Source organism: Musa acuminata, chromosome BXJ1-6, assembly GCF_036884655.1.
Source record: "Musa acuminata AAA Group cultivar baxijiao chromosome BXJ1-6, Cavendish_Baxijiao_AAA, whole genome shotgun sequence".
Taxonomy (NCBI): domain Eukaryota; kingdom Viridiplantae; phylum Streptophyta; class Magnoliopsida; order Zingiberales; family Musaceae; genus Musa; species Musa acuminata.
In genome coordinates, this window is record NC_088332.1 from 8,073,082 (window position 1) to 8,100,146 (window position 27,065).

Here is a 27,065-nt window from a genome sequence, read left to right on the forward strand (position 1 = left end):
TGTCTCATCGAATGGAACTTTTGTGAATGTGAAATGTGAAAGGATGGGCTACTTTTAACTGCTCCGAAGCAGTACCACTTAATTTCTAACACAGTGTAGTCGAGTTTTGGATTGCCATCCATGCTCTTGATGGATTTGCAGTGTGACCAATCTTGCATTGTCCGACACTATCTTTAAGCCAGCACAAACGGAGATCTTGCTTGACTAACAAGAGAAGGCATGACCGTGATTATTATGTCCTCAGACACTTTTGCTTGACGTTTACAGAAACAATCCTGCCATGTCATTTTTGAGGCTTTATCCTTTGTTGCTGATTCACAAATAGTAGATCGAAACAGGTGTTGTTTCCCTTATAATCAAAAGCATGATTGATGTTCCACCGGGCATATGTTATCCGTGGGTATATATAGTCTGCAAGGAGCTGAGCCTGAGTACACTGCCTGCCTAACATCAGGTAAATGTTAGTAGCTAGCAACCAAAAGGCAGAAGCTGTATGATATTAGAAAGCAGGGCTTTAGGTGATATCATTGTGATGAACCTGAACGATGATTATTAACGGAGACTATGTGATTATGGTGAGTACCACTGACGAAATGCAGAACCAATTGGAGTCCTATTGGAAGGTAACAGGAACATGGTCGATATCATGCACGTTGGTTCGCATTGCTGCAGCATGAATGAATACAATTACAACAAATATTGACGGCGTGCAATCTCTGGGCCTCAGCGGTAGGAGCATATACTCAGACTCCAAGGACGAGGATTAACCATCACATCTCCATCTTGAGATTGTTTGGTAAGACACTTCCTGCAAGAATTTTCGACGTCGATTAGCTTGAATGATCACCCACAAGTAACTATTCTTAACTCCGAAGGAAAAAAGGAATAGAATGCCAAAATAATCTAGCAATTTGCAACAAGATTTTTCCTTCCCCCTCCCCAGTCAAACATCGAAAGCGGAGTATCTGTATGAAGCCAGGATTTCTTCGCTGATCAGAAGCACTTCTCTTGTTGTCATCCGATGCATCATAATGTTCTTGGTACAAGATGAGAGCCTTTACCTTCTAATGATTAGAAGGGGAGGGCTGCCCCTCTTCCTTGCTGGAAATCCACGCCATACAAGCTTTGCAGGTTTGTACTCCAAACAGAACACCCATTGACCTGAAATGGCCCCCCGTGAATATATTACCAAAGATGCACAGGACTCACTAGTGGAATGCTCTGAACATGTTTAACCGAAGTATTACATCAAAAGATGAACCAAAGGATGCATCAGGCACTGCTACTGGTGGATTGACGGTCTGCCGAAGCACTAAATCCGAAGAATCCATGAACGTGTCGAGCCCGGAACAAGGATGAGGATGTTGTAAGGAGTCGAATCGAAGGTAGGATTGGTCCAGCAGCTCCGACGACATGCCGATCATCGCAGTGCTGCCTGATTTGCGAGACGGATTTATCTGCACCAGCATCGGGAGCTGTCAGAACAACACCAACATGAAAACTTCCGGAGACCAGTAGAGATGCAAGCTTTTAGGCTTCAGCAGCAGTCATAAGGGAATCATGTCTGAATAGGCTTTCATTATTGTACTGAATCGCTCTGTTAACTCTCAAGGATCAAATGATGGATCGGATAATCCAAGACTTTACCTCTCTACCGAAGATGTTGTCGATGTTGATGTCCATCAATGGGCTCGCGGTAGCAAGTTTCATCGACAGGAACTGTCGAAAGCCATGTACCAAAAAAAATAAAGAGTGTCTGTCAAAACAGAGCTCAGAATTGTCGGTCTTTTAAGGAGAAGACATGTGGTGGTAATTCTCAAGTACCTCGACTTGTCTTTGGAGAGACTGGACATAGTTGATGATCTCATCTAGCATACCAGCTTTTCCCGTTATCTTACTACATCCGGGCACCAAATCCTGGAGGTACTTCATCCTCTGGCTGATCCTCTCCCTTCTCACCTGCACCACCAGAGGAGAAGATTATTAGGAGACCAACAAAAAAATCTACATAGGATTTGGGAATATGGCGAGGCAGATCACAGCATACTCTTTCGGCCAAGCTATGACTGTCAGTGGCCTGACCCCGGCGAGCTCTGACATGAATGCAGTCGGTCTTCGGAGGTTTGTCATTCTTCTTCGAGGCATCTCCAGATGCTGCTTCCTTCTTGTTGGGTTGCCCCGTCTCTGAGGTTGCCCCTCCTCCCTTCTCTTCTTTAATTCTCTTGCAGCTGCTGTCACCTTTGCCACCTCCACCATTCTCCTTTTGCTAGAATGAAAGAATTATGTCAGCCTTGAGTCGATGATAGACATCGATAGAACATAATGATGATCAAATTTCATGGTCCTTTTCCCAACCAGGACCTCACGATACGCAGAGAGAAAGCACATCTGTAGCACTCGGTGTCGGAAAAGCTGTTCTTTATGACCGACACCAGAGCTCAGATAATTCTTGAATTTAGGGCATGCTGAGAAGTAAATATAGAAACTAGGAGTATGTCGTTTACCTTTGATCTGGGAGATTTATCTGCCTTCCTCTTCCTTGAGCTGTTGCTGCTTACGTTAGTAATACTTGTTTCCTCAACATTAGCAGCACCACGAACGGGATAACGAATATTAGCAAGATCAGGCCATCCGTTACTGAAACAGTCGATTGATCCATGAACGTCGCCGTGGTTCGCGTTCTTCTCCCCGCCGCAGCCACTGGGAAGCGCCTGGAAGGAAGTCTGCATCTGCCTGCAGTAGCCGCTGCCGCGAGGATTATAATTTGAGTGCTCTCGGCCCTGCTGCTGCCAATTCAGCAGGCACGCCCCTTGCCTCTCCAGAACCGAGAGATCATCAGGAGGAGCTCGTAGGCCCTGCATGATCTTTGAAGGCTCTCTTCGAACGCTTTCAGACAGCTCTCGCCCTATAGCCTTCTGAGGACCTTTATATATATACAACAAATGGACTGGGGGAGTGGATCAAATGATCATGGAGAGGGGAAGGAAGGAGTCGACGGAGGTGAAATCAGAAATGATCCAAATGGGAGGAGGCCAGTTGTTGCCAGTGAGCCTCGCTTCGACCGGTGGGTCCACCCTGACGTGACCGACGGCGTGGCTGTGTCTCAGAAATCCAAGCCTGATAGAGAGAGAGGCGAGATATGCTGGGGCCGAAGAAAGGGCTTCCACATGGCCTCGGCCGCCGTGGCACGTCCAGATCCAACCGTTCTTCCACGCCGGCCCGCCGATGCCGGCTTCGACGCAGAAACGCGATGTGAAAAGCCCTGATTTCCATGCAACACCGGCGGGACACCCATCCCATGCAGAGGCAGCATCATGGTGAGGGGGTAGTTGGCCGATGTTGATGCTGTTTAGTTCGGATGAGTACGACACATTGAGGCTGGATTAGGCTAATCATGAAGGGGCTCTCTTGCTTGTTGAATTGTTGATTTCAAGATGGGATGGAAACCCAACATTCAGGGCCTCCCCTGATTGGCATTAAAGTCTCGCGGAATAAGGTTTTGCCATAAAGCTCGCAAGATACTATCACGGACGATGTGATACTAGGAAATCTAGCCTTTGCATAAAAATGTGTGTGGTAAATGGTTAGCTTAGGTGATATCCGTCGGGGCGCAGGATTTGACATGCACTCGAGACTTGTCGGCTCTCACGTGAGTTCACCAAGGGAAATATAGCCATTGGTGGACTCGAGAGGTGAGAGAGAGAGAGAGAGAGAGAGAGAGAGAGAGAGAGAGAGAGAGAGTTTGGAATTGTGGCAGTGAAATAAAACCCCGCAGGAGATGCGGCAACGACTTGCAGCTCTCGTCGTCCCTACACTCCCCGTCCGCTCCTCTTCTTGTCGCTAATTTCCAACCATAAATGTCCCGCTATTCTCTGGCCCATAAATGGCATATCCACCTCTCCTTTTCTCCTGACTCAATAGAACAGCTAAACAAAGAATGATTTGTAGGAATCACTTCTCCCTCGACATCTCCCCTGTTCTCAGCCGCTTCAATCTCGTGACGAGGAATGAGACAATCATTGACACCTTTGGCATCTCAGGGTTCTTATTTCGACTAAGTTTTATCTTAATTCACTAAAATCCACCTCTCTCTCTCTCTCTCTCTCTCTCTCTCTCTCTCACGCATGCATAGCTTGCTGTAGCTACCTCTCCTGGTTCTTCGTTGTTCTAATCTTGTGCAAGGGAATGGGACGGATTCATTGAACACTCCCAGTTTAACTTTTTTTCTTTTTAGCAAAGCATCTCCAGAAGAAAAAATATAGCGTAGTCTTTGTCGTCCGTCTCTAGCTTTAGTTGGAGGGTCAAGGATAGATGGGAGAAAGCTGACGGTGAACGCCATGCTCCTGCATGTGGCACGATGCGTAAAGCAGCATCCTTCATACGTAGCTTAGTTGCCAATGTCTGGTCTGAGAATTTTTAGCTGTGCACTTCAGCATGATTCATCAATTTCTGCTCGCGCATAGGCACATCCCTTTCGATCATAACATACATAGCGTTCATCAGTTGCCATCTCGTGATAACGAGAGAAGTAGGTTGTGGTGCAAAGGAAAATGACACTGTTTCAGACCAGCATACCAATTAATTCCATTTAAAGTGATGTTTTCACGAGAAATAATATATATATGCTCCAGCGGTGACTTTGGTAAACTTGGCACAAGACATAGCTATCTTCTCCATTGCAGATAGAATGGTCGGACATGCAACGAATTGATTGCTCGACTAAAAGTAAATTTCTATACGAACATAAGCAATTTACTCCTTTGCTTTCTCCCCATGGATTCATTAAAATGGTGAAAGAAGAACAGGCACGTCTCTTTGTTGGTTTTGGTGTCATATTTCTGTCCCAAGTATTAGTAGACTCATGCAAATATCATTTATCTCACGTTTCCAAACCTGCTTTCTTCCCAAGTGGAATCTACGCAAATAAAAACCTGAAACATCTAAGAAAGAGATCTATTGCTCATGCAGAAAGCACCGCTACATGACAGGATAAGGTGGAGAGAGTCTGGCCATATAGCACCACTAAAAGAACGCGCGTCCTTCCGCCTGTGTGGGGCTCCCTCTATCACTTGGACGGTCCTATCTCTGTAGTGAAGGGTTTAGTAGTGAAATAAATGGTAGGTGGGGACGTTGTGGAAGGAGATGGAGACGAGGTGTAGCGGTGGATACAGGGGAATTTAAACAGATATATAAATGCTTGGGGAAGGAACATTTATGGTTTCAAGCAATGCGTGGCTTGGATTTTTTTTTCTTTATTTCCGAGGCTTTTCTCTCTCCTTTGTGCCGATAAATGTTGGCTTCAATGTCTTGCTTCTTCTGAGTGCTCCGTAGGACGGGGGGGAAGGGCTGACAAAAGTCAATTTTACGAGCAAGTCAACGTCACGTTTAAGCGATCTTTCTCTTCGGATGCATCGAGCAAGGCACTATAGTGTAACAGTGAATACATGCCAATTGGTTTCACGAGAACACTGGAGCTAGCGACAGTCTGAACAGAGTCTCTGTTCTTGCCGATGCTCGCTCTGAGTCTGCGATCTGAGTACATGGCATTGTCTTGGCAAAGAATTTGGAACATCTCCTTGTCTTTTCTTCTTCAAGATAAATTACTGAAAGGGAGATCATCTCCCTGCATAAAGAGGTGACTCTTCACTCACAAGGCTGTCTCGATCGGACTACTGGTCGCTTCACCGCTCTTTTCTAGTTGGCTTGCGTTAGACTAAAGCAGCTGCATGAGATGCTCAGAACCGGGGCTGCCATCGGAGGGCACGGGCACCTGACAGGAATAATCTTTACATCCTGACATTAAGCTGGGAATGCCTGAAAGCATTTGCAACCTCCACATAAGACAACGAGAAAACTCCAGGTCGGGACTAACTAGGAGGGTTGAGTCGAGTTGGTCCATGGCTTCGCTTCCTGTGGATCGTAAGAGTTCCTGTGTCCCATCTGTTGAGAACTCAGGTACCGACCAGGTCAGGGACAACCCCGCCATGGAGGTTGTTCATCTTGGCACAAAATGCTTTTTAGCTTCATCCATCCTCCGTCGACCGCACCCTCCTCCCTCTTCTTTCATTCAGACGATCCAATCCTATCAGCTCGATCGCTTGGTGTGTGGCACTGCATGTTTGGTGGGCTCTCCTACCCCTTCTACTTGTCTTTGCCCGAAGGAGGTGGACCAATCGAGGATCCATGCCACATGATGTTGTTGTGGAGTGGTGTATTATTGGCACCATTTCACATGAAGGCATTACATGTGTGTTGAACAGAGAATAGACAGAGAAATATAGTGGAGGAAGTGTCGCACAATGTCTAGTGACAATGGATGTAACAAAAGAGCTTGGAGCAAGAAGATGAAGCCATGATCCGTGTCACTTCTTGATAATTTCGCTAGCTCCAATGTATCCAAAGAGACATCGTTTTGCTTTCTGACTCACTTTGTTAACATCCGTCCAGCTTCAGGTAAGTCGAATAACCAAGTAGATGAGGATATCTTCAATGGATAGAGATCAAATAAGTTTGAATGTGAAGCAGTAGAGTAGACCAAACGGGCAGTGGAGAGATGTGAGATTGTCGGGAGGGTCTCTGCCACCCACTTCCACGTGGTCTTGTCTCCAATTTTTGTGGCCATGGAGGCCATCATGTAACTCACCACTGAACCAACTTCCATCCACCCTCGCCTTGTCAGAACCTCATTCCCATGGATCATATTCTTCCATTGATCTGAGACTTCGCTGTGGCTTCAAAGACCAGCTTCAAATGGCATAGCTCGAACCAGAATACCAATCCCAAAAAGAAGCTTAGGTAAAGGAACCAGACTTACAAGCAGCTTCTCTTACGATCCAAGAACAAAGAATTATCCAACCGAGGACATATGGCTCTTACTCCCAATGCCTTATCCCGATCTTGCGGAAACCAAATCGATCGTTCTGAAAGATCATATTCTGATATGCATGTAAACATGAACCGTGAGGTGTCACTCTCATGCAACTAATGGACGTAATGCACAAACACCTGGATGTTTCAGAACCCGACTCAAGGTGGAGATGCAATGGAATGGATATGGATAGTCGTAAGCCCAGGAAACTGCCACTCACTAGACTCCACCATCATGGGAAGCCATTGTTGTTCTTCATAATGCGTTTGTCCATATCATGAGCTTTTTATACACTAAGTTTGAGCCATGTTGGAAGGATTATTAGGTTACGAAATCATGATATATAGATAGAATCAACGAAAAGATTAGACAAAATCCTCTATTCTGTTGAGGGATCCTCCTTCCTGATCTGTATAATCTAACTAAGATTTGATTAATATTGACCAGAGTCGATCACGGTCAACGGTCAACTTCCTGTTCTCTGCAGTTGCTGCCGCGAGCACAGTGGCATGCCGGTGGAGGACTCCCCAGAGAAGAAGCTTCAACGTCGGGCAGTTCTTGGTCGGGTTTGGGCTGGAGCAGTAGGAGATCTTTCTCACGTCTTCCTCCCTGCTTCTCCTTCCAAACTTCTCCTCTCTTATTCTTTCCTGAAGCGACGCGGGTGAAGGCACACGGGCAGCGGCGGTGCGCTGTGCGAACGCAAGCGCGGGGTCGGGGAGAAGTTGACTTCGGTCAACGATTCGACTCGAGCCGGAATCGTTGCATGGTAAGGATGACAGTGAGTTGCATGGGTTTGGCAAGATGCCTACCGACGAGAGCCAACGACGTTTGGATTCAGCTAACACCGTCCGGTAGATTCCATTTCATGTCAGCTTTTGACAATCTGTGATAGATTTAGCTGGGAATGAGCCCGATCCACAATCAAGCATGACTAAGATCAACATACGAAATCATGATTTTAGTGGCCATTCAATGATTTCTCATGAACGATCAATTGTGGTGTCATGAGATGCAATTAATGTATGCAACACTTACGGATTTCAAGAATCCACCAAAAGCAGTATATTCTTCTTCTTGCTCTAGAAAACAAGGGTACAGAGAACACGGTCCCTATATCTCCTACGATGATGATGATTGGGCAGGTAATTGACATGACATTATTTAAGAAAATAATTGAAATATATTTTTACGAATTATAAATTGATGTGATATTTTCTAGAAATTAGAACATTAATTTTCCTTTTGTATCTTTGTATTCTTATGCCGATGGATACACTTAACCATGGAGGGCGATCAAGCGGTCACGAATTTTAAGGGCAAAACTGGGATCAAAAAGATCTCCGCAGCCACGGCTCCGGCACCAACACCGGCGCTAAAAAGCGAAGCAAGTCGAGAAACGTATCGTCCGATTTGTGGAAAGATTGGAAATCACGCGGGAGGATGGAGTCAGAGGGTAACATTAGTGCTACGAATTATGTAGTAGAAGAGGAACCCTAGTCGATTCTCTTGTTCTCCTCCTCCCTCCCCAAAGATCGCCAATTCTTCTCGGATTTCAAAGCACTCGTTTAATCTCGTCATTTTGAAGTCGCTTCCCTCCTGATCTTGATCTATTCTGACGCGGATTTGGAAAATGGGTTTATCAGGGCAAAGGGCGGCCTCGAATCCCTCGGCCATGCTTGCAGCGCTCGTAAGCAAGAGGGATAAGCTCCAGGACGAGCTACGGGTTATCGAAAGACAAGTAGGTCCTCGTTCTTGGCTTCTCTTCTTTTCTCTTCCCCGGATTTCTTTTAGATTACCGACCTATGATCTCAATAAAAATAAAAGAAGGATCTTTGTGGGTTTTTTGGCGAAAAAGCTTTGATCTTTGCCCTAATTAGCAGTATTACTTTTTAGGCTTCAGTGGTATCTGATTTGGATTGTGTTTGGTTCCTTGTGTTTCGTCAAATTGGTTGGGAAGAACTGGGCGTTCTATATTCCTTTTATGTGTCTCTTCGAGAACGAGGGTTTCATGCTTTATTTCGTTTCCCATTCTATGATTCAAGTGTTGCTAAGAATCTTAGCGGCAACTGAATTACTCGTGCCTCTTATTCTTTCTTATCGTACCCCTTTCATCCCCTGTTTGAACTTCTATTTTCTCAAAAGAACTGGTTGGGCTGAGAGCATTTTGCATATAAAAATTAAAAAGGAAATTGGGCTTCATAGAATCATATCCAAGAGCAATGATCCGAAGATTGATAGTGGCAGTAGATATGCTGTCCAAATTATTTAAGGAATGGTTATTTGTGTAACTTTCTTCTATAACACAGAACGAGGAATGTTCTTTTATGGTAAATAAGCTTCCAACATAAGCAGGGGTGACATTTTAAAGTTTGAATATGCTCAATTGATGTTGTCAATTTGTGATATTTCTTCAAGTGAAAAATGTATTATGCCAGCATTCTGGTTCGAAAGAGAGAGCCAATAGTGATAGTACAAAAACAAAAACAAAAAAAATACTGACTTAGTTTTCTTGATCTGGAAACTTTGACAACCACTTTTAAGCTTGATCGTCTTTACTTATCTAGTGTGTCATAAAGCAACTACTGCCTATATGTATGGCAAACCCAACCTATTTGCATAATATCTTCCATGTGTTTTGGAAAGTGTGAAGAAGCTCTTTTAATTGTCTAAGAAGCTGGAGGGTTGCAAGGGATCATGCACTAGCAGTCTGAAAACTTCCATTAAACTTTATTAAATCCATATGTTATCACTAAAACCTTGGTTGGGATATGAAGATATTTCGCATGAAGATTATTTTCTTGATATAAGAATTTATAAGTCTTGATTTTTTACTGTATTAAGTTAGAAGTGAGTTCATTTACCTTTGTGCAACTTTTTTTTTATCTGACTAAATAGTTTTTTTCTTGATGTCATGATCTGGAAATATGTCCACGATCTGATCATATGTTCTGGAAATTAATAACTGGGAGGAAATTTCACCATTACCTATGTTTTTTTTTTGTTTTTTCGTTTTGGGCAAACATGTACTTCGTCCCATTAGTTGCAATGGGTATTCATGGTTTTTTGGTTGAATATCAATTATTAATTGCATCATCACATTTTCTGCTGTACTCTGTTAGGTCTATGACCTAGAAACTACATACCTACAAGACTCAAACCAGAATGGAAGCGTGCTGAAAGGTTTTGAAGGTTTTTTATCATCATCAAAGGGCACTTCTAAGTAAGTTTATTGCAAAATGCTTTTCCCTTCCTTTGTAACTCTTGGGACTTCTTTGTGGTTGTTCCAGTCGGAGACTCATTTCATGGGAAACCTCCGAAGTGGCTCTATTTCATTATATTCCATCTTTATTGTAATTCCATTCATTTAATGTCCCTTCCCTTCCACATCATTCACATTCATTGGCATATGATTTGTTATTCATAGTATATATGCTTCTGCATATGGAAGGTTAAGAATTCATCATATAATAATCGAGAAATCACGACGGATAAGAAAAAAGTGATCCTAAAATTTGGCCTAACACACATAGTAACATTCCATAGAAAATATCTTAATTCATCGAATGATCATGTTCACTTGTTCTCGTGGAATATGCGCCAGGTATCTCATAGAAAATTCATTCATAATCAATTCCTAAGGATGTCATGAAGTTCTTTTGGTTAGAACATTCCTTTTCTGTTGATGTACCTGTACAATCAGTCGTATGCCTTGTGAAAAAGTTTTCTAATCTGCCCTACTTCTAGGATTGCCAACTAGTTGGACATGCCATTACATAACAAGGAGAAAAACTGCAAGTATGTATAGCTGTGAATTAGATGCTAAAGTAGGATTCAATTTATGTGATTTTGGTTTTTGTTACTATTTTATTTAACTAACTATTTTATCCAAACTTGCTATCTTTTGTAATTTAATCCTTCAAATACCATGTATATCACACATGGAGTTCTAACTTTTTCCTCTTGCAATGGAGAGGAGCACTACTATTTTCTACACATGCCTATATTTGTGTGATTGTGTATCTGAAAATTGTTTATTGTAAGTTCAAAATCATTGGTATGTTTGGGCCTGTGTTTTAAGCATTGAGGTTAATCTGGCATATCTTTGTACTTTGTAGTACATCATGGTCCCAACCAGGTCTGACAGGCAGGTGTACCATGGTACAGGGATTTTTAATTTTTTTAAGGTCCGTACTGATCGGTATGTGCTGGCCTGCATTTAGTCTGGTACAGTTACCAGTAGTGTTTTACAGACCTTGCTGGTGACAAACTTCTTGAATATAGCTAGAAATTATTGGGTATACCAGATTCAGATATTTCCTTCTTTTAAATCACCAGATCAATCTAAAATTTGAAATCCTGAATGATAGGTATAGCTGAAATATTGCATTAAGTGTTTCTCAGTTGTAATATATCATTCTGATGCATTGTGGTGTTTAGGACAGTAATGATGCCTTCTTTGCAGGGAAATAGAAATAAAAATTACATTGGCAATTGTATGTTCTAAATGAGCTTCCTCACTTGGTTCATATGGCATTTTAATGCATTCTTAAATAATAGGCAGGGATAACATTCTCATGTAGATAAGGAAAAGCAAGTCCAGGTTTATAACTTTTTCATTTGTATAAGATCAAACAAATTTGTGTGCACCAAGAAAATTGTGTCTTAAATTCTGACATTGGGGTTGTGCTCTTAATGTTTGGGCCTTGCACCTTCTTTTCCTTAATGTTTATATTGAAATAAGGCATACGAGAAGCTACATATTTTGAATTTGTTTGATCATGAGAAAAATGATGGCCTTGTAAAAATTGACTATGCAGCAGAAGTTTATGCTGTTGCTCTATTGAATCCTTCTGAGGTCACTGTCTAACATCTGCAAATTCTGTTTGTATTTACTTATGTTGCTTGAGCATCCATCTGCATGTTATGGGACACCATTTTTTTTCAGAATTCCTAGCATTTACAAGAGCATACATACCACAAACTTCAATGTATAACCTTTTATATGATGTACACTTATTCTAACAATAATATTATTTGAAATTATGTTTTCAGCATGAAACGTTCCAGAAAGTTTCAGCCTGAAGACAGGTTATTCTCCTTGTCATCGATTACCTCCCCAGCGGTATGTACTTCTGAAATAGCCCTGGTTCGAGTGTCAATTTTATGCAGCTCAAAGTAAACTTTAATTAGAATCAGAAAATGATAGCACTAGATTTTCTATAAGTTATATCTGATTTATTTTATCTGAAAATTCTGCCCACTATTCTTATATATATGAAGTTAGATATGTTTTAACTCTTATCACAACATTTTTATGAAGTTTTATCTGAGTTAAAATATATAAAACCTGTGGTCTTGTGGTTCAAATCTGTCCTCCTGTGGTCTTGTTTCACTCTATCCTTCCATCTCTTAACACATTTGGGGTTTAATCCACATGTGGAATATGATTGGCGGACTGCTTCATCAGAATATTACATTATGGCCAAACATGTGATATTTGGTCAATAATGCTTTGGTGGCTATGTGGGACTAACTTGGCATGTCTAAAGATAAAATTGAGCTTGCATGGGTCCCATGATTACCCACAGGGAAGCCACCTCGAACATGAGCAGTAATTACCAACGTATGAGGCACATGAAGTACGAGTTATAGCATACATTCACATCGTGCAACATTGACGTAAACAAATTTGTCATCCCATGTGCATATTCAGCATGCATGAATTGTTTCCTGCAACTTCTTAAATGTCTATTGGGTAAAAGGATGATCACCTTCTCCCAAAAAGGGCATGCCTTGAATAGTAAGGATGACCCGCCTTCAATGTTATGCAGAGATAAGCAAATCTAACCTTTGACCTTGTGCTTGTGTTTTAGGTTGAAGAACATGTAGCTGGCCGAGATGGTGAGTTTTCATCAGACAATATCCAAATTACTTTCTAGCAAACAAGCTACAATTGAGCAGTTGTTTTTTTGTCTATTTATAGATGGAAGGTCTGAATATGGTCCAGGTCGATCAAAAGGTGGAGGTACTCCTGCAAATGGACAGTAAGTACACTAACTACTACTGATGCACCTATAGATATGGCAAGGACGTGTCAGAGGCAGTTCGAGGGCAGCATAACTTGTTCCTTTCTGTTGTATTATAATCGGACAGATTCAGAAAAGATTTGATGAGATCTTGAAACCCCATGTTTGATTTTTCAAATAGTTTTGAGGTGCTCTTTTTCCAATGTTGGAATGTCATTTGAATAGGGGGTCTCTATTTAACTTTGCCATCTACAAGGCTTATAGTACTATAGCCATTTTCTGTATTACCAGATACAACTGGATAGCCTTCATGCAGTCAAGAGATTTGTTCAATCTAGAACTGCCTCTGGCTGATAATTTTATGCAACTTATGGTCAAGTCGTATATTTTTCCAAGTAGTGCACTGCAGACATTGTTGTGAAAATTTTCCCATTATGTTTGACGTAATCATATGCTATTACAATTTCTAGATTTTATTCTGAATGAATTTTCTTATCCTTAGCATGATGTACTCTTTCTCAATTAGTCTTGGCTAACATTCTTATTCCATGGTTCATGCGACTAATGGATATCTTGTATTCCATTTTTTCCAGAGGAAAGCCAAAGAAGGGAGGAAGAATTGCTTCAAGAGAAGGCAAAAGGCTCAGACCTTCAAGTGAACAGGAATTGGATGATGAAGAAGATCTTGATATGAGTTTGAGATGATTGTTGTAGCACTAGTTTACTCTTTATGTTTGGTAATTTATGGGCTATGTTGACTAAGGCTTTGCTGAAATCCTCCACATCTGATGTCTAGACTCGGACTACTCTTTGGTCCATCTGCTATTCCACTTATTCTCACTGATGTTTCATATCTTGATGCTGGACCTGATAGAATCTAGACGAGTGGACTATAAATTCTCTTCTGTGTACCAACTTGAGAAATATGTTGTATTCTGATGCTGCACAGAAGTTTCTATTGACTCACTCATTCGATCACCAACCAGAGAAACCATGTCATCCTGTTATTTGTGCATATGCTTTGATGCATCATCTACCGATGATCTCCAGTCGGTTATTCATCCAACTCGACCAAGCTTCCTAGATTCAAAATGGAAGGTTTGATGCTCATCTTGCCCGGTATTTGTAATCCGATCAAATACTCCATTACTGCGTGCTTATCAAGCTCTGCTTTGTGATCAAACTACAAGAGCGACAGGAATCAAGTAATGGCTACTGCAGATCATGCCATTGCTTTCCTGATTTAATACATGCTCATCTTGTTGTTATGAACACTTTCCTGCGGACGCCAACCTCGCAGCAGAATTGCTCCACCGCCGCGCCGTCCTGCTCCGCGAAGGCCAGCATCCCCTCCCGCTGCTCAGCCGTGAATTTAGTCCTGATCCTCTTCCTCGACACGATGAACTGATGCTGCTGATGTTGCGGCGGGGGCGGCCCGGCCATCAGCTCCTCACTCGACGACTCCGTCGCCGCTCCCACACTTGCACCAATGCTGTTCCCGGTCTGCAGCAGAATTCCGGACGAGCGGGATGGCTTCAGGTTGTGATAGTGAGGAGTTAAGAGGTGGAGGGAGCAAGCGAGGGATTCTTCCACGGGTGCTGCCATTCTGAAGGTGGCACAGCGAAGAGTCCCAAGTCGGTGTCGCTCGGATGGCAACCGCAAGCGGCGCAGTCGAGCGAGTCGTCGCTGCATGGCATGAACTCGCAGCAGCCGTCAAGGATGTCGCCACCGAGGCTGGTGACAGAAGGATTTGAATCTCAAATGTTGGATATGTCCCTCATGAATATAAACATCTAAATGCATCGTAGCATCAAAAGTGTCTAATATTCTTGTAAAGACAAGTCTAATGTATCTTATGGATACAAACATCCATTATATTTTTGTACGAACGAAAGTATCCAAGGCATATAGGCATTCTTTAAGGACCTCTTACTCGAAATAGATAAATCAATATGTTGAGAACTTCATGGTAGGTTAACAACCCTTAATCCTTCCTTGCTTAGTGTGGGTATGTTATCAAGTCATGAAGGCCATCCTACCTAAAGTGGGTAGGTTAGCATGTTTGGTAGCTCTCTTGCCTGTAGTGGGTTGGTCGACAACCTCCGAGCATTCCTTGTTTGACTCCGATAAGTCATTTTGTCTGATAGGGATAAATCAATTGGTCCAAATGACTTTTATCGGATGTGACTAAATTGGCCAACCAAGAGGACCTTTGCTTAATGTGGGCGGATCGACTGATCCAAATAAAATTTTAATTTAAGAAGATTTCGTTGAGTTTTAGTCGAACTTGAATTTAGCCTAATCAAAATTTCAATCGGATTTCAATTTGATCCCAGAATCAAGATCAAGCTTAGGCACAAGTCATCATTCAAATCTTAGTTAGATTAGATATGACTCAAATCTAAGTTATGGTAAAAGTCACGCCCAATATCAATTATTGAAACAAGATGTATCTTATCCAAATCATATCTAATCTTAGTTATTGAAACAAGAGACAACTTATTGACATTAGCTCAATATTAGCATATAACTTAGTCAAATCCTAGTCCATGCAGGACTCATTGAATCATAAAAAGGAATTGGTGATCCCGAAAGAGATGTAATTCTATCTCTTTATACCACAGTCCAACACAACAATGACTTCTTCAATCACAACCTACTTGTTAACTAAGGGGTTTGCAACTTCTTGAAAAGGCAATGAAGAAATGAGAAAAATTGAGAAATCTTAAAAAATAGAAATGCCTTCATATCTCATGTCTATCATTCACTGTTCGAGGATGGTGGGTCAGTCAATCGATCGAGATGCTCCACCACCCGTGATATAGGCATCTTCTTTATTGCTTGATGCAAGCATCTCAGCAACATGCAAAGTGAAACTACAGAATCTCCTCTATCACTTGATATGAGTGCCTTGGTGTTTTCTACCGTGAACCATCAAGTGAACAACCCAATGTGAGTGGATAGGAGTTACAGGTCTTGCAGATTAAGCGAAGACAAGCATATCTACTACAGATCGAGTGGGACAGGTTTACACCATTTAATATGGGCTCTTTGAAATTGTTGTAGCAAGGAATCAATTGTTATTTTCTTTAGCAGCTGACGTGGGCATCTCAACTACTTTAGAGCAAGGTCTGTCGTATTGAATCGTACCGTCCGATACGGGCGGTACGTACCGGTCCGATAGGTCAGCGGTACGTGGATCCTCCGGTACCGATCTGCACTATAGCAGTGCACTGCACTGTTGAAGTAGAAGTACAGTGCACCAGTACACTATAGCAATGCACCGTAGCAGTGCTACAGTGCTCGGTGCACCTGGGTGTACTACTCGGTACATCGTACCGTACCGGTACCGAGCCCAGGTCAAAATACCGGTACCGTACAGTATTGCGAACCTTGCTTTAGAGTAGATCAGTCAATGCTTTATGATGTTGGCTACTCTATCACCTAATTACTATAGCAGTTTAGGCAATGTCCCTTTCACTTGATGTGGGTAGACCAGAGTTAATGGTCTTTCAATCGTTTGATCACATGAGCATGTTGCCCGAGTAGTGATAGGGTCTATTTTGGGTCCAAGACACGTCACACCCGATGTCATACGTTAGGTCAGAATCCGTACCAAGTCGTTGCTTGGCACATCTTGGGAATCCCGAGACGACACTGCCCCCAAGACACGATAAGTCAGAATCCATACCACGGCAATGTTTGGCATGTTCATCACGCTAACCCGTGTACTACTGACCCTCAGACAATAGTATAAAGATCTCTGGCCGACATCCGACCTAAGGGGGGAAAAACAATTCCACCAACAACTGATTTGCTCATCGGAGGGGCCACAGTCGGGAATCACCTAACGAAGGCCTATTTTTGCAGGAAGGCGGTCACCCCGAGCCACGAGCGCCTCGACTAGGAAATTGCCACCCAGTGAGGGAGGTCGAGCTGTCACTTATCTCGGGAATGGAGAGACGCAGCTCGACGCTGACGACGCTCGGACCAACAAACGCTAACCAACACCCCGTCGCGAAGGCCCGACCTACCTGAGCGTCCAGCTCAGCCAACAAAGAACTCCCGACATCGACCCGTGGACCTAGCCGTGCTGACTCATAAGCCACGATACATTTGTTTACCAACAAGTAGATGGTAAAAAATTCTTACTCCCCGATGTGGGTAGATTAGGGAATCCTATAAAAATTCAAGCAAGAAAAGTTTACAATTGATATGGAGAGATCAAGAGGTTTTGTAGTCAAAATATGCAGGCAGATCAGCAGGTTGAGGAATTCTTCCCTACCTAGTGTGGATAGATCAATAAAATGTAGCAAATGGTCGACAAACTTTGAGAGAGCCTTACCTAACGTGGGTGGGTAAGTAGCTAAAGAGCCTAAGTTACATATTGGGAGGCCCATAATGGTTTCTTCCTTTGAAGTATTTGATGTCCTTTCAAAATTATTCATAATGTTAAAAAAGCTATGATACTATATTAGAAAATCTCTTAGAAAGATGATGTCCATCGAGGAGAATAGAGAATCTTTGAAATTTTAAAAACTCTTATTGGACATAAAAACTTATAATCCGAATCTGTATGCCTTTACTCTAATTCATCTCTCCTCCCAAATTATATGCCTAAAGTATTATATAAGCTTCTTATTTATGGATGGATAAACTTAAAACTTTGACTTCATCTATAATAACGACTCTTATTTTAACTAAGACTCCTAAATTATAATCCTATCAAATAATAAAATTATATATAATCATAAAGTTTAATTTATATTTTAACATCCTCCCCTAAATTAATTTTTATAAAAAATATTATGAAAAGTCTTGAAGTTTGATGCAATCACCTATCACCTTTGATGTTGTTATGGTGTGTAGTGTTTTTTAGCTACACAATCCATAATAACCATCCATGTGCTCAATATGTCTTATTTGTCATGATCAACCATAAAACTCTAATTTATCTAAAATGAATCTTATTTAATTTCATTTTCCATCTTCGATCCCTATTCTTTTTTCATCTTAGCTCTAAAGGTCCATAAAATAATACTTTCATCTAGTATTGATTGAGAGATAAGCTTGAATGTTTTTTTTATTTTTTCTTTGTTTAAACCCAATTCTTTCTTATGTTCTTCAAAAAGTAACTTAAAATCTTTATTTTCATCATAATTTTTCATCTATAACAATTTTTTTTTATCAAATCTAAGTAATAACAATATCCAAAATAAATAATCATCCACACCTTTAATCTTTTCTATTGAAGTGATCAAAATTTCAATATATCAATCTTTCTATATCATCTTTTGTTTGCTATAATATAATCTATCGATTGCTTTCTTGTTGATATCAGAGTGGTGCTTCAAGAATTCTTTTTTATAGACTTTTTATTTCTTTATATTTTCTCTCTACTATTTCTTTCTCTAACAATAATATTTCTCTCTCTCTCTCTCTAAAAATAGCTATATTTCTCTCTCTATAGTGCTATTTATTTTTTAAATAATATTATTTCTCTCTCTATAAATATTTTTTTTTCTAATAAGATAGACTCTCGATGGGATAAGATATGTACTCACAACACCTATTTCTCTCGTGATCTGTGTTTTCAAGATCTAATTTGACCTTAAGAATCAAACATGCTTTGATACCATATTATAAACAAAAAAAAACTTTGATACTATTTTAGGAAATCTGTTAGTAAAGTGGTGGGTAAAAACCCTTCAAAAGAATCTAAAAACTCTTATTAAATATAAAACCTTATGATCCCTCAAACCTCGAATATTTGAGCATATGCTCTAATTGTCTATCATATCAAATTGTATATCTAAAGCATTATATGAGCTTTTTATTTATGAAGGAATAAGCTTAAAACTTTAATTTAAACTATAAGGATGCCTATCTTGACTAATGCTCCTAAATCAAAATTTTATCAAATAATAAAATCATATCTAATATATAATTATAAAGTTTAATTTAAAGAAAAAGAAGCTGCTAGTGGATATTCAATATTAAATGAACTTTTTCGAAGTAAACACATCAATATCCCCCCACCTCAGTTATATAGACAATTAAATCACTTCAAAATGAGGTTATACCACCTCAACAAATAATTACACCACCTTTCACGAGATCCTGAGTTTAAATAGTCTCTCATTTTATTTTTATTTTTTCACACTCGTATTTTTTTTAACTTTATATTATTAACTTGGATATTAAAGAGATATAGTCGAGTTTTTTTTTTATCTCGATCCGGTTGATATATCTTCAGTTCATTTTTAGATTATTCTTCGTTGCCTACGAATCGAGTTGATTCATTCTTTTCTTTTCTTTTTTTTTATCAAGTAACTAATCTCATATATTATAATTTATTAATTTATCTATGTAAGGAGGTATATTTTAGCAAAACAAACATGGTGTAATAGTAAAGTCATTCAATTATTTTAGAGGTGACAAAATAAGATCAAACCTATAACACAATGTGTGGTTCCAATTATTGGGAAGAACTCTTATCCTGAAGGATTAGCTGTTTTGAATTAATCCCTCAAAGCCTATCCTTAGCATTGCTTCTTATCACAACTATTCATGAATCATGTGACTTTATAAATGTATAGTTTTCTTTGTCCAGTTGTTATTTTATTTATACATATATTATCGTTCGATACTCCAATATATGGTATCATAAGTAGTAATTATATTAATATCTTTGGTAACTCTTATTAAAATTTTCATATATATATAATTCAAATAAATTTATATAGATATACAATTAAGTGATTAATTTGATTTTTCTTTAATTTTTAAATGTCATCATCGTCGTCCATACCTCTTTCTCCGATCGTGATGATGGCCGGATGGATAATTAGGATCTTAGTGAAAAATAAAGATCTCAAATACCGAGAAAAATTAATTAAAAAAAATCGTGCGAGAATATATATAAAATAATCTTTACAGCTTCTTGCATGCTGGGGGTGTTTGTTTTCTTCTTCGATCAGGCAAGAATTCGAAATAGACAGAGAGAATGCTGAGGGCCGCGGGGAGGCGAATTCTAGGGTTAGGGTCGGGGCACCGGGCGCCGGCAACGGCGGTGGCCTCTCGTGGTTATCACGAGAGGGTGGTGGATCACTACGACAATCCGCGGAACGTCGGATCCTTCGACAAGAACGATCCGACGGTGGGGACGGGGCTGGTCGGCGCTCCTGCGTGCGGCGACGTGATGAAGCTCCAGATTAAGGTCGACGACGCCACCGGGAAGATCGTCGACGCCTGCTTCAAGACCTTCGGCTGCGGTTCCGCTATCGCCTCCTCCTCCGTCGGTCTGACCCATCCGATCCCTGATTCCCAATTGTTCTCCTATCGCCCAGTATTTTTTTTTTCTTTTATTCGGTGATTTCCTAAAATGGTCCGGATAAACCCTTAGCCGATTTTTCTTTGGTAGCGGTGGATATACTCGTGCTATCTGAATCTGCATCAAGAAAGCAAGCTAATCATGCATCTTGGAATCTATAGCATGATTGCACGTCTGCCTTACAAAGTACAGGAAAAACAGAAGGCTAATTTGGTTTTTATTGATAAGGATTGGAAAAGCAGAGGAACTTGGGTCGAACAACCTCTTCCCAGGGATTGATCCTCCAAATCCAAAGGCTAATTTGATTCTATTGGTTGAACTAAACGTCCAAAGAGATTACGATGTTTGGAAGCGGTTGCTTCATGAGGAAAACTGAATAAATTGAAATGATCGTGGGCAGTTCCTAAGATTTATGTAAGGTGCGGACGGCAATTAAATAGCTCTGGCCTTCCATCAAGATAAGCCCACTTTGTTGTTTCTTATGCCACATGTTCTGTTTGAATTTAAAGGACTGATTTTAATTGCAAAACTTTTGGTGATTAATGTAAGGCGCGAACATGGCTTCCTTTTAACATATAACTGGTATGTCACTGCTGATTAGTGAATATTCTCTTTTCCTTTTGGGAAAATAAGTTTTCATCTTATGATTATGTTCTTTCATATGCACTGAATAGGTAAACACATATGAATTTGTCCTAAGTTTCATGAAGGATTGTTCTACTAGAGTCGTTAATTTATTTTCTGGTTAGTGCAATTTGAAGATGTTGATCTGGTATTAATTGCAGCTACCGAATGGGTGAAGGGTAAACATATGGAGGAGGTGTTATCCATCAAAAACACGTAAATGAAACTCTTCTTATCTTTGTCTTCACATTCTTCAATGTTGAAGCAATACTTTGAACCTTCTATTTTTTCCTGAAGTTCTCTCACCATTAGTTTCTTCTTAAGCACTGTGAATATTTGGTTTCTGTATGCTTACAGTTAACTCCATAACATACTTGCAGATTAGAAAAGACTCTTGAGTCCTTGCTTGAAATCACTGTGCAAGACAGTTGTATAATGGAATCTTGGCCAGTAAAATTCAGTTGCTCTTGTTGAATTATGTTTCCTCTGTTTTCTGAAAGGAAAACAACTGAACTGATAATATATTTTGTTAAACTGTAATTATTCTATAGTTGTGGCAGACGTGATATCTACTTTATAGTAAGTTTCTGATATTAAGAATGTAGGTCAATGATTGTCAATCCTTGACCAAGCAACGAGGAAGATGTTTAATTCACCTTCTTTTGCTTTCGTGATGAGCAATGAATACACACACACAAACACACAAAGCACACATATATATGTATATGTAGTATTTTTTAAATGTTCTCCAAAAAAGCTCAAACGTCTGAGATGACTGAAGCTTTTGATTTGCTGGAATTGCCCAAACTGTCAAATTCTGAGAATTCATTTTTTTATTTTTGGAAGCCTCAAACGAAAAATGAAGCCAAAACCAAAACTTATGTATCAAAATTAAGTATCAGTAGTCTTAAGAAAGTCCTAGAGATCCAATGAAAAAACACTTTTCTAAATGAAAGAACGACTTCAGAGGCATCTCAATGTTCTCAACTTTTGGCAAAAATGTTTAGATAGCTTTCTGCAGTAGTATACATGACCCTAGTGCCAATATGTTGTTTTATATCAAGGATATCATAATTCATAAACTATCCTGAGTAGGGGCTGACAAAGTGGTTGAGGATTAATTTTGTTTCAACCATTTGTTATGAAGGACCCTTTCATTTCGCAGGTTAGAACCTGGCCAATAACCATGTGAACTAGAGGACCTGGTTGTGAAGGCTCATTGGGAAGAGTTTTTGGACACTTGATAGGTCCTGTTTATCAGTGTGTTTTTTATTCATCACTGATGATTTAGTGGACATCTCTTAATAGACTGTGTCATTTGCCCTTGAGCTGCTGTGATTTAATTAAACTTATGTTTATGTTAGCTGTATATTTGATGTATATTATGGGAGAAGAAAGTATCATATGTTTGACTTAGATAAAGCATCATGTTGGACTGGAAATAAAGTAGAAAAGGTGAATTCAAGGTAACAAAAGTAGTAGAAATCATATTTGATGCTTTATTTGTTTATCATGTTATTGATTTGCTGCATTTTTTTCTCTGAATGTTGAGGTTCAATGAGATAATTTAGGAAAACAGGATTAAGGTTCTCAACTAGAGAAGAAACTGGAGCACTGAAAAAGAATACAATGGGGCTAGGAAAACAATTAGCAATCATGATTGGTTCAATCATAGTATTGGTTGTTACAAAATTTTTCAGTGTTTGTTAAACTTGATATAAGAGAATTTTTAGAGATAGTAAGGGGTGTATGGATAGCATAGGAGAACAGAGTCATGATGAACCATCATGATTGAAATAAGACCTTTGATTGTGCACCTATGATATTACAAGTCCTTATTATGGATTTACCTCATATAGAATCAACTCTCGTGTGCCCAATAGCTTTACATATTCTTTCTTGGACAATTAAACTCTTGCAACTGGATGATTGATGGCATGCACTAGTATGACAGGAAAATAACTCATGAGAAGTGTTGACATCAACTTGCATTGAATCATGCATCTCCTAGATCATTTGATCTCTTTCATTACTTCAACATGTATATGTAAGAATCTATACATATTTTCGGGAGGCTAATGGCATACAAATTGTAGTGCAGCAGAAATGGCTTATAGAACATAGTCCATCTACAGTACACTGAGGTTTTTATTTTCAGGATGATTCATGTGAAACATTAAAATGATTGTTTTCATTCTTTAAATGAGGTCCTTGCAAATCTAGTTGTGTTTTGTGGCTTTTGCCAATATAATCAGGACTGGGGGTGGCTGTAAAGAATTTATTTATCAGTAATCTTACTAGGCTGTTGGTTTTTTTTCACTTTCTTGATATATATATTATGTATTTGATGGATAGATTATATAGAGGCTTCCATGTTTGTAGGAGAGTAACTGCCATATATGTTGAAGCCCCAATGGGTTTTTCAATTAAGTTGTCGACAAATCAAATGGTTAGCCACTTCAAATAAAAAAGGAATGGTTAGAGAGCTAATTATAATTTTTCTATGCTTTTTGGTGGAGGTATTGGATTGTAGGAGATGAGTATCCAATTAATTCAAAATGAAATATGACATGTTGACCTAGTGTCCTCTTCTTAATACATGCTTATCATCCATAATTATTTCTTTCATCCGACCCTTTAATTTTATGCTCCTACAAGGATCGATTTGTGGCAAGTGATTCAATATCACAAATGGAATTTATCTATAACAGGATCTCTCTTTAAAATAGAGGGTCAGTTTTGTTATATAATGGCAAGGGTGTTCCATCTCAATGTTTTGCCTACCTTGTTGAATATAAGCTCCTTTCCTGGACTTGCAAACTAAAGCTAATGTTTGATCTGCGAATAATCTATGAGCTCCAAGAAACAAAGTTACGAGTATTATTGCATTTATCATGACTTTCTGAATCAGACAGACACTTATTTGTTGCTCAATTTGAAGAGTCTCAAACTATTGTGTTCCTTCATATTTGCAATTTTTCTAACTTTATATGCGATATTTTACAGAGAAATTGCCAAACACCTTTCTCTTCCTCCGGTGAAGCTCCACTGCAGCATGCTTGCAGAGGATGCAATCAAAGCTGCTGTGAAAGACTATGAATCCAAGAAAGCCAAGCTGGCAGCTGCAAATGCTGAGACTGCACAAACTGAGAAAGTTGCGAGTGCTTAATATACCACTTTATAGTTGAAAACCATGCTACAGCTACGCCACAAGATATTGCTCAGACTATAGAGGACTTGGTTTGCTGTTGGAGTTTACTGGACACCATACAGCGGATGTTGGAATGTCTCTCTTGAGCATGTAGATAATTGGTGTAAGGGTCAATCCGTGTTGTGTTCCTGCACTCATGTAAGTTGATGAAAATTTCCATGAAAATTCATGTGTGCATATTTAATGATTTTTTCCTAATTTTAAAAAACATTGACCAATGGATATTTAGTTTAACTGCGGTCAGCAATGATTATATTGATCTCTCTTTAATTACTGATTAAATTATCGTATAGCGTATACGGCCCTAAAACTCATTTCCAATTAGGCCGGGCAAGACACACTACGAAGAGCGTATCGTCACTTGTAAAGATTAATACAAAGAGCTGGATTTTAATGGGCGGCGCAACTGCCAGATGAGTCCTCCCGGATCGACGCCATCGGCTAACTGGACGGCAGATATGGAATCCTCCGAATCGATGTTTTAGTGGATTTTATTTGAGTGCTATCTGCCCCTCGGATCGGGTGGGTTGTCTACCGAACGTCGTCACTCGCACTTCTCATTGTCAGCCGGCACATTGGACCGACCTCCTGGGTGGGTGGAAAATGCTTCTCTTCTTCCCGTCGGATCTAATCGATCCTCAACAATTCCATGCACCTTCAGATTTGCGATCTCTTCTTGCCCGTTTCGTTCTTTTTCTTCTTTTCTCGTTCTTCCGATCGGGAGGATACCTCTTCTTCTATCGATTGGGAATCATGGGAGTGGTGTTCGAGGTGGTTTCTTTGTGCTTCTTGATTTCTTTTCCTCCCGTGGAACTATTGTTTCTTTAGATGATTCTTTCTTCGGATTTGGTTTCAAGAACACTTCTGGCTTTAGTACGCTCTCCATTCTTTCTTTCTTCCTCTGTTCTGCTCCAAAATCTTCCTGTATTTCTATTTTTTCTGGGTTTTGAATCAATTGGACATTATCGGAGTGCGATGTTATCTCTTTGTGCCTCTTGATTTCTTTTCTCTTTTTCGTGTTGGTTTTTGTTTCTTTAACTGATTCTTTCTGTCTTTTAACTGTTGGATTTGATTTCAAGAACTTGTTGTGACTAAGCTACGTTTGTTTTTTCACTTTCGGTTTCTTGCTTCCTTTTGATCCTTAGATGTCTGATGTGGTCTCTTTGTTCTTCTTGATTAATTCTCCGTGTAGATTTTCATTTCTTGAATTGGTTCTTTCTCCATTTGATATGATTTCACAAACAATTTTGACTAGGATTTTCTACTCTCTCTATCTCTCTCTATATATATCAAGATGGTGCATACAATGTTTACTGATATATTATAGTTTGGATTTTAATCAAGATGGATGAACAATTAGCTTCGTTCTTGATGAAACGTCCTTTATTGAAATACTGTATAAATACAATATATGCATTCTTTACTGATATAATATAATTTCTCTGAGGATGATGAATATAATCAAGATCATGAACAATTAAGTTCTCTCTTGAAATTCCATCCTTCATTGAAGCATTTTTCATAATTTTGAAATTTGAGGAGATAAATGTATGCTATAAGGTCGCAGAACGTTATGAGTTAATTCTACAATTATGCTATGCATTTCTTGTTGCTTTTCCTCTTGTTTTCCATATGCATTCTTCAAGAATTATTGGTCCGTATGCATTTTTCAAGAATTATTGGTCATAATTAGCAGTTATTAAGACGGTTGGAGTAAGGCAGACCGTAGGCAAGGGAAGATAAATGGCCAGTGAACTCAACAACAGCAATCCTGACCATGACTATAGCAAAGAGAAGTTGAAACATAGTAGCAAGGAGGAGATGGTGTCAACCATGACCAACTCAATGCACAGATCTAGCTCGCGGCCACAGCTCGATGTTAGTAGGGCTGCTATACAAGAAGATTCTGAGGACAGGAACCCTACCATTTTGTTGCCGAACCAGTCTGATGACATCTCCCACTTGGCCCTGGATATTGGAGGTCTTCTATCTAACCTACCATTTTCTTTTCCTGGTTGCTTCTTTTAGTAATGTTCTGTATATTACTAAAGAGATTCATCTTCTTCTGAGAAATCCATTCTGGGATAGAATTATCATGCTCATATTCATTGCTGATATATCTGTCATTTTCAGTTTTTTTGGATAGATGGTGGTCGTTGTTTTGTGAAGTTCTTAGGTTTTTTGCAAGGAACCAGTTAATGGTCTGTGTCACATTCTGGCTAGCCATCTCACTGGCATAATATGTCATTATGGACTGGCGTATTGTCACAACCAGCCTGCATGATGGCAAATTATAGAGAGAGAGAGAGAGAGAGAGAGAGAGAGAGAGAGAGAGAGAGAGAGAGAGAGGCAAGGGATGTGGCAGGTTATGAATGTGACATTGCCACTATTATGGAAGGATTTATATGAATGCTACTGCTTATTTTTCAAATGACAAAAGCATATTGATTCCAATTTTATTATCCTCTGAAAGCTGTGTCAACTTCTAATTTTCATGATGCTGCTTTGGTGCTAGGTTCCCTCATTAAGCTGGTATACTTCTCACGACATGAGGAACAGTCACCTGATGATAAAAGGAGATCCATGAAAAAAAGGTTTGGGCTCTCTAATGGTAACAGAAGGAGTTATCCAATTCTTGGCGGGAGGCTTCATTTTGTAAAATTTGAGACGGGGAAGTTGAATGAATGCCTTGACTTTATTTCCTCAAAGCAACTTCATCGTGGTGGTATGTATTGTGATCTTTACAGTATGGTAGAAGGGCCTTGTTAAAAGATCTAGATATTAAAAAAGTAGTAACAGATGAGGACTACAAAATATTATTAGGTAACTGGTGGTTAGTAACCAAGAGAAAGATGTGACTGCCAGAAAGCTGTTTGTTATGACAATCTGGTCTCACAATCTGATCTGAAACTGCCATCGTGATGATCAAACACAATAATTATTACCAGCAGATTAGCTTAACAATTTGGAACTAAGTCATGGCTCCTTCATGAAGCTTAGTCC

General features: G+C 39.7%; 5 protein-coding genes across 9 annotated transcripts in view; 3 read left to right on the plus strand and 2 right to left on the minus strand.

The window, feature by feature from the left end:
- Positions 1-624: 624 nt before the first annotated feature.
- Positions 625-2,989, minus strand: LOC135676020 (transcription factor bHLH63-like). Of its 2 annotated transcripts, none has more exons than XM_065186765.1 (7): positions 2,505-2,989; positions 2,048-2,266; positions 1,825-1,959; positions 1,648-1,719; positions 1,248-1,475; positions 1,062-1,161; positions 625-808 (listed from the first exon to the last, which is right to left on the minus strand). In XM_065186765.1, exons 1-6 carry the CDS (start codon positions 2,859-2,861, stop codon positions 1,072-1,074), a joined length of 1,101 nt encoding a protein of 366 aa, XP_065042837.1. In that variant the 5' UTR covers positions 2,862-2,989; the 3' UTR covers positions 625-808; positions 1,062-1,071. The 2 variants fall into 2 exon arrangements, with proteins under 2 accessions (XP_065042837.1, XP_065042838.1); XM_065186766.1 differs by having other exon boundaries at positions 1,248-1,457; positions 2,505-2,985.
- A 5,154-nt stretch (positions 2,990-8,143) lies between these two features.
- LOC135582618 (uncharacterized) lies at positions 8,144-13,860 on the plus strand. 2 transcript variants are annotated; one of them, XM_065186769.1, is made up of 7 exons: positions 8,144-8,321; positions 8,512-8,606; positions 9,988-10,088; positions 11,921-11,990; positions 12,742-12,769; positions 12,852-12,912; positions 13,488-13,860. In XM_065186769.1, the coding sequence occupies exons 1-7, from the start codon at positions 8,309-8,311 to the stop codon at positions 13,597-13,599; spliced, it is 480 nt and encodes a 159-aa protein (XP_065042841.1). In that variant the 5' UTR covers positions 8,144-8,308; the 3' UTR covers positions 13,600-13,860. The 2 variants fall into 2 exon arrangements, with proteins under 2 accessions (XP_065042841.1, XP_065042842.1); XM_065186770.1 differs by lacking the exon at positions 8,144-8,321 and having other exon boundaries at positions 8,360-8,606.
- Positions 13,861-14,148: 288 nt separating this feature from the next.
- LOC103988299 (zinc-finger homeodomain protein 6-like) lies at positions 14,149-14,499 on the minus strand. The gene has a single exon (XM_009406847.3). It carries the CDS (start codon positions 14,497-14,499, stop codon positions 14,149-14,151), a length of 351 nt encoding a protein of 116 aa, XP_009405122.2.
- Positions 14,500-19,832: 5,333 nt separating this feature from the next.
- On the plus strand, positions 19,833-24,290 carry LOC135676021 (iron-sulfur cluster assembly protein 1-like). The gene is made up of 3 exons (XM_065186771.1): positions 19,833-20,195; positions 21,013-21,067; positions 23,858-24,290. The coding sequence occupies exons 1-3, from the start codon at positions 19,901-19,903 to the stop codon at positions 24,018-24,020; spliced, it is 513 nt and encodes a 170-aa protein (XP_065042843.1). The 5' UTR covers positions 19,833-19,900; the 3' UTR covers positions 24,021-24,290.
- Positions 24,291-24,467: 177 nt separating this feature from the next.
- LOC103987356 (pantothenate kinase 2) overlaps positions 24,468-27,065 on the plus strand; it is a 32,889-nt gene continuing 30,291 nt past the window's right edge. Inside the window, exons 1-3 of one of the 3 annotated variants that reach the window (XR_010514106.1) lie at positions 24,468-24,654; positions 25,759-26,043; positions 26,578-26,787. Coding sequence is in view for 2 of the 3 variants with exons in the window: in XM_009405640.3 (XP_009403915.2) it covers positions 25,806-26,043; positions 26,578-26,787 (448 nt within the window). In the remaining variant the exon portion in view is untranslated. The other 2 variants (XM_009405640.3, XM_009405641.3) reach the window with 2 other exon arrangements.

Coding starts and splice junctions, on each gene's coding strand:
- LOC135676020 (XM_065186765.1), bottom strand. CDS start 2,861: ATGCAGGGCCTACGAGCTCCTCCTGATGATCTCTCGGTTCTGGAGAGG. Junction 2,267..2,504: donor ATAAATCTCCCAGATCAAAG/GTAAACGACATA, acceptor CTTTCATTCTAG/CAAAAGGAGAATGGTGGAGG. Junction 1,720..1,824: donor CTCTCCAAAGACAAGTCGAG/GTACTTGAGAAT, acceptor GGCTTTCGACAG/TTCCTGTCGATGAAACTTGC.
- LOC135582618 (XM_065186769.1), top strand. Junction 10,089..11,920: donor TCATCAAAGGGCACTTCTAA/GTAAGTTTATTG, acceptor TTATGTTTTCAG/CATGAAACGTTCCAGAAAGT. Junction 11,991..12,741: donor CATCGATTACCTCCCCAGCG/GTATGTACTTCT, acceptor CTTGTGTTTTAG/GTTGAAGAACATGTAGCTGG.
- LOC103988299 (XM_009406847.3), bottom strand. CDS start 14,499: ATGGCAGCACCCGTGGAAGAATCCCTCGCTTGCTCCCTCCACCTCTTA.
- LOC135676021 (XM_065186771.1), top strand. CDS start 19,901: ATGCTGAGGGCCGCGGGGAGGCGAATTCTAGGGTTAGGGTCGGGGCAC. Junction 20,196..21,012: donor TATCGCCTCCTCCTCCGTCG/GTCTGACCCATC, acceptor TATTAATTGCAG/CTACCGAATGGGTGAAGGGT. Junction 21,068..23,857: donor GTGTTATCCATCAAAAACAC/GTAAATGAAACT, acceptor GATATTTTACAG/AGAAATTGCCAAACACCTTT.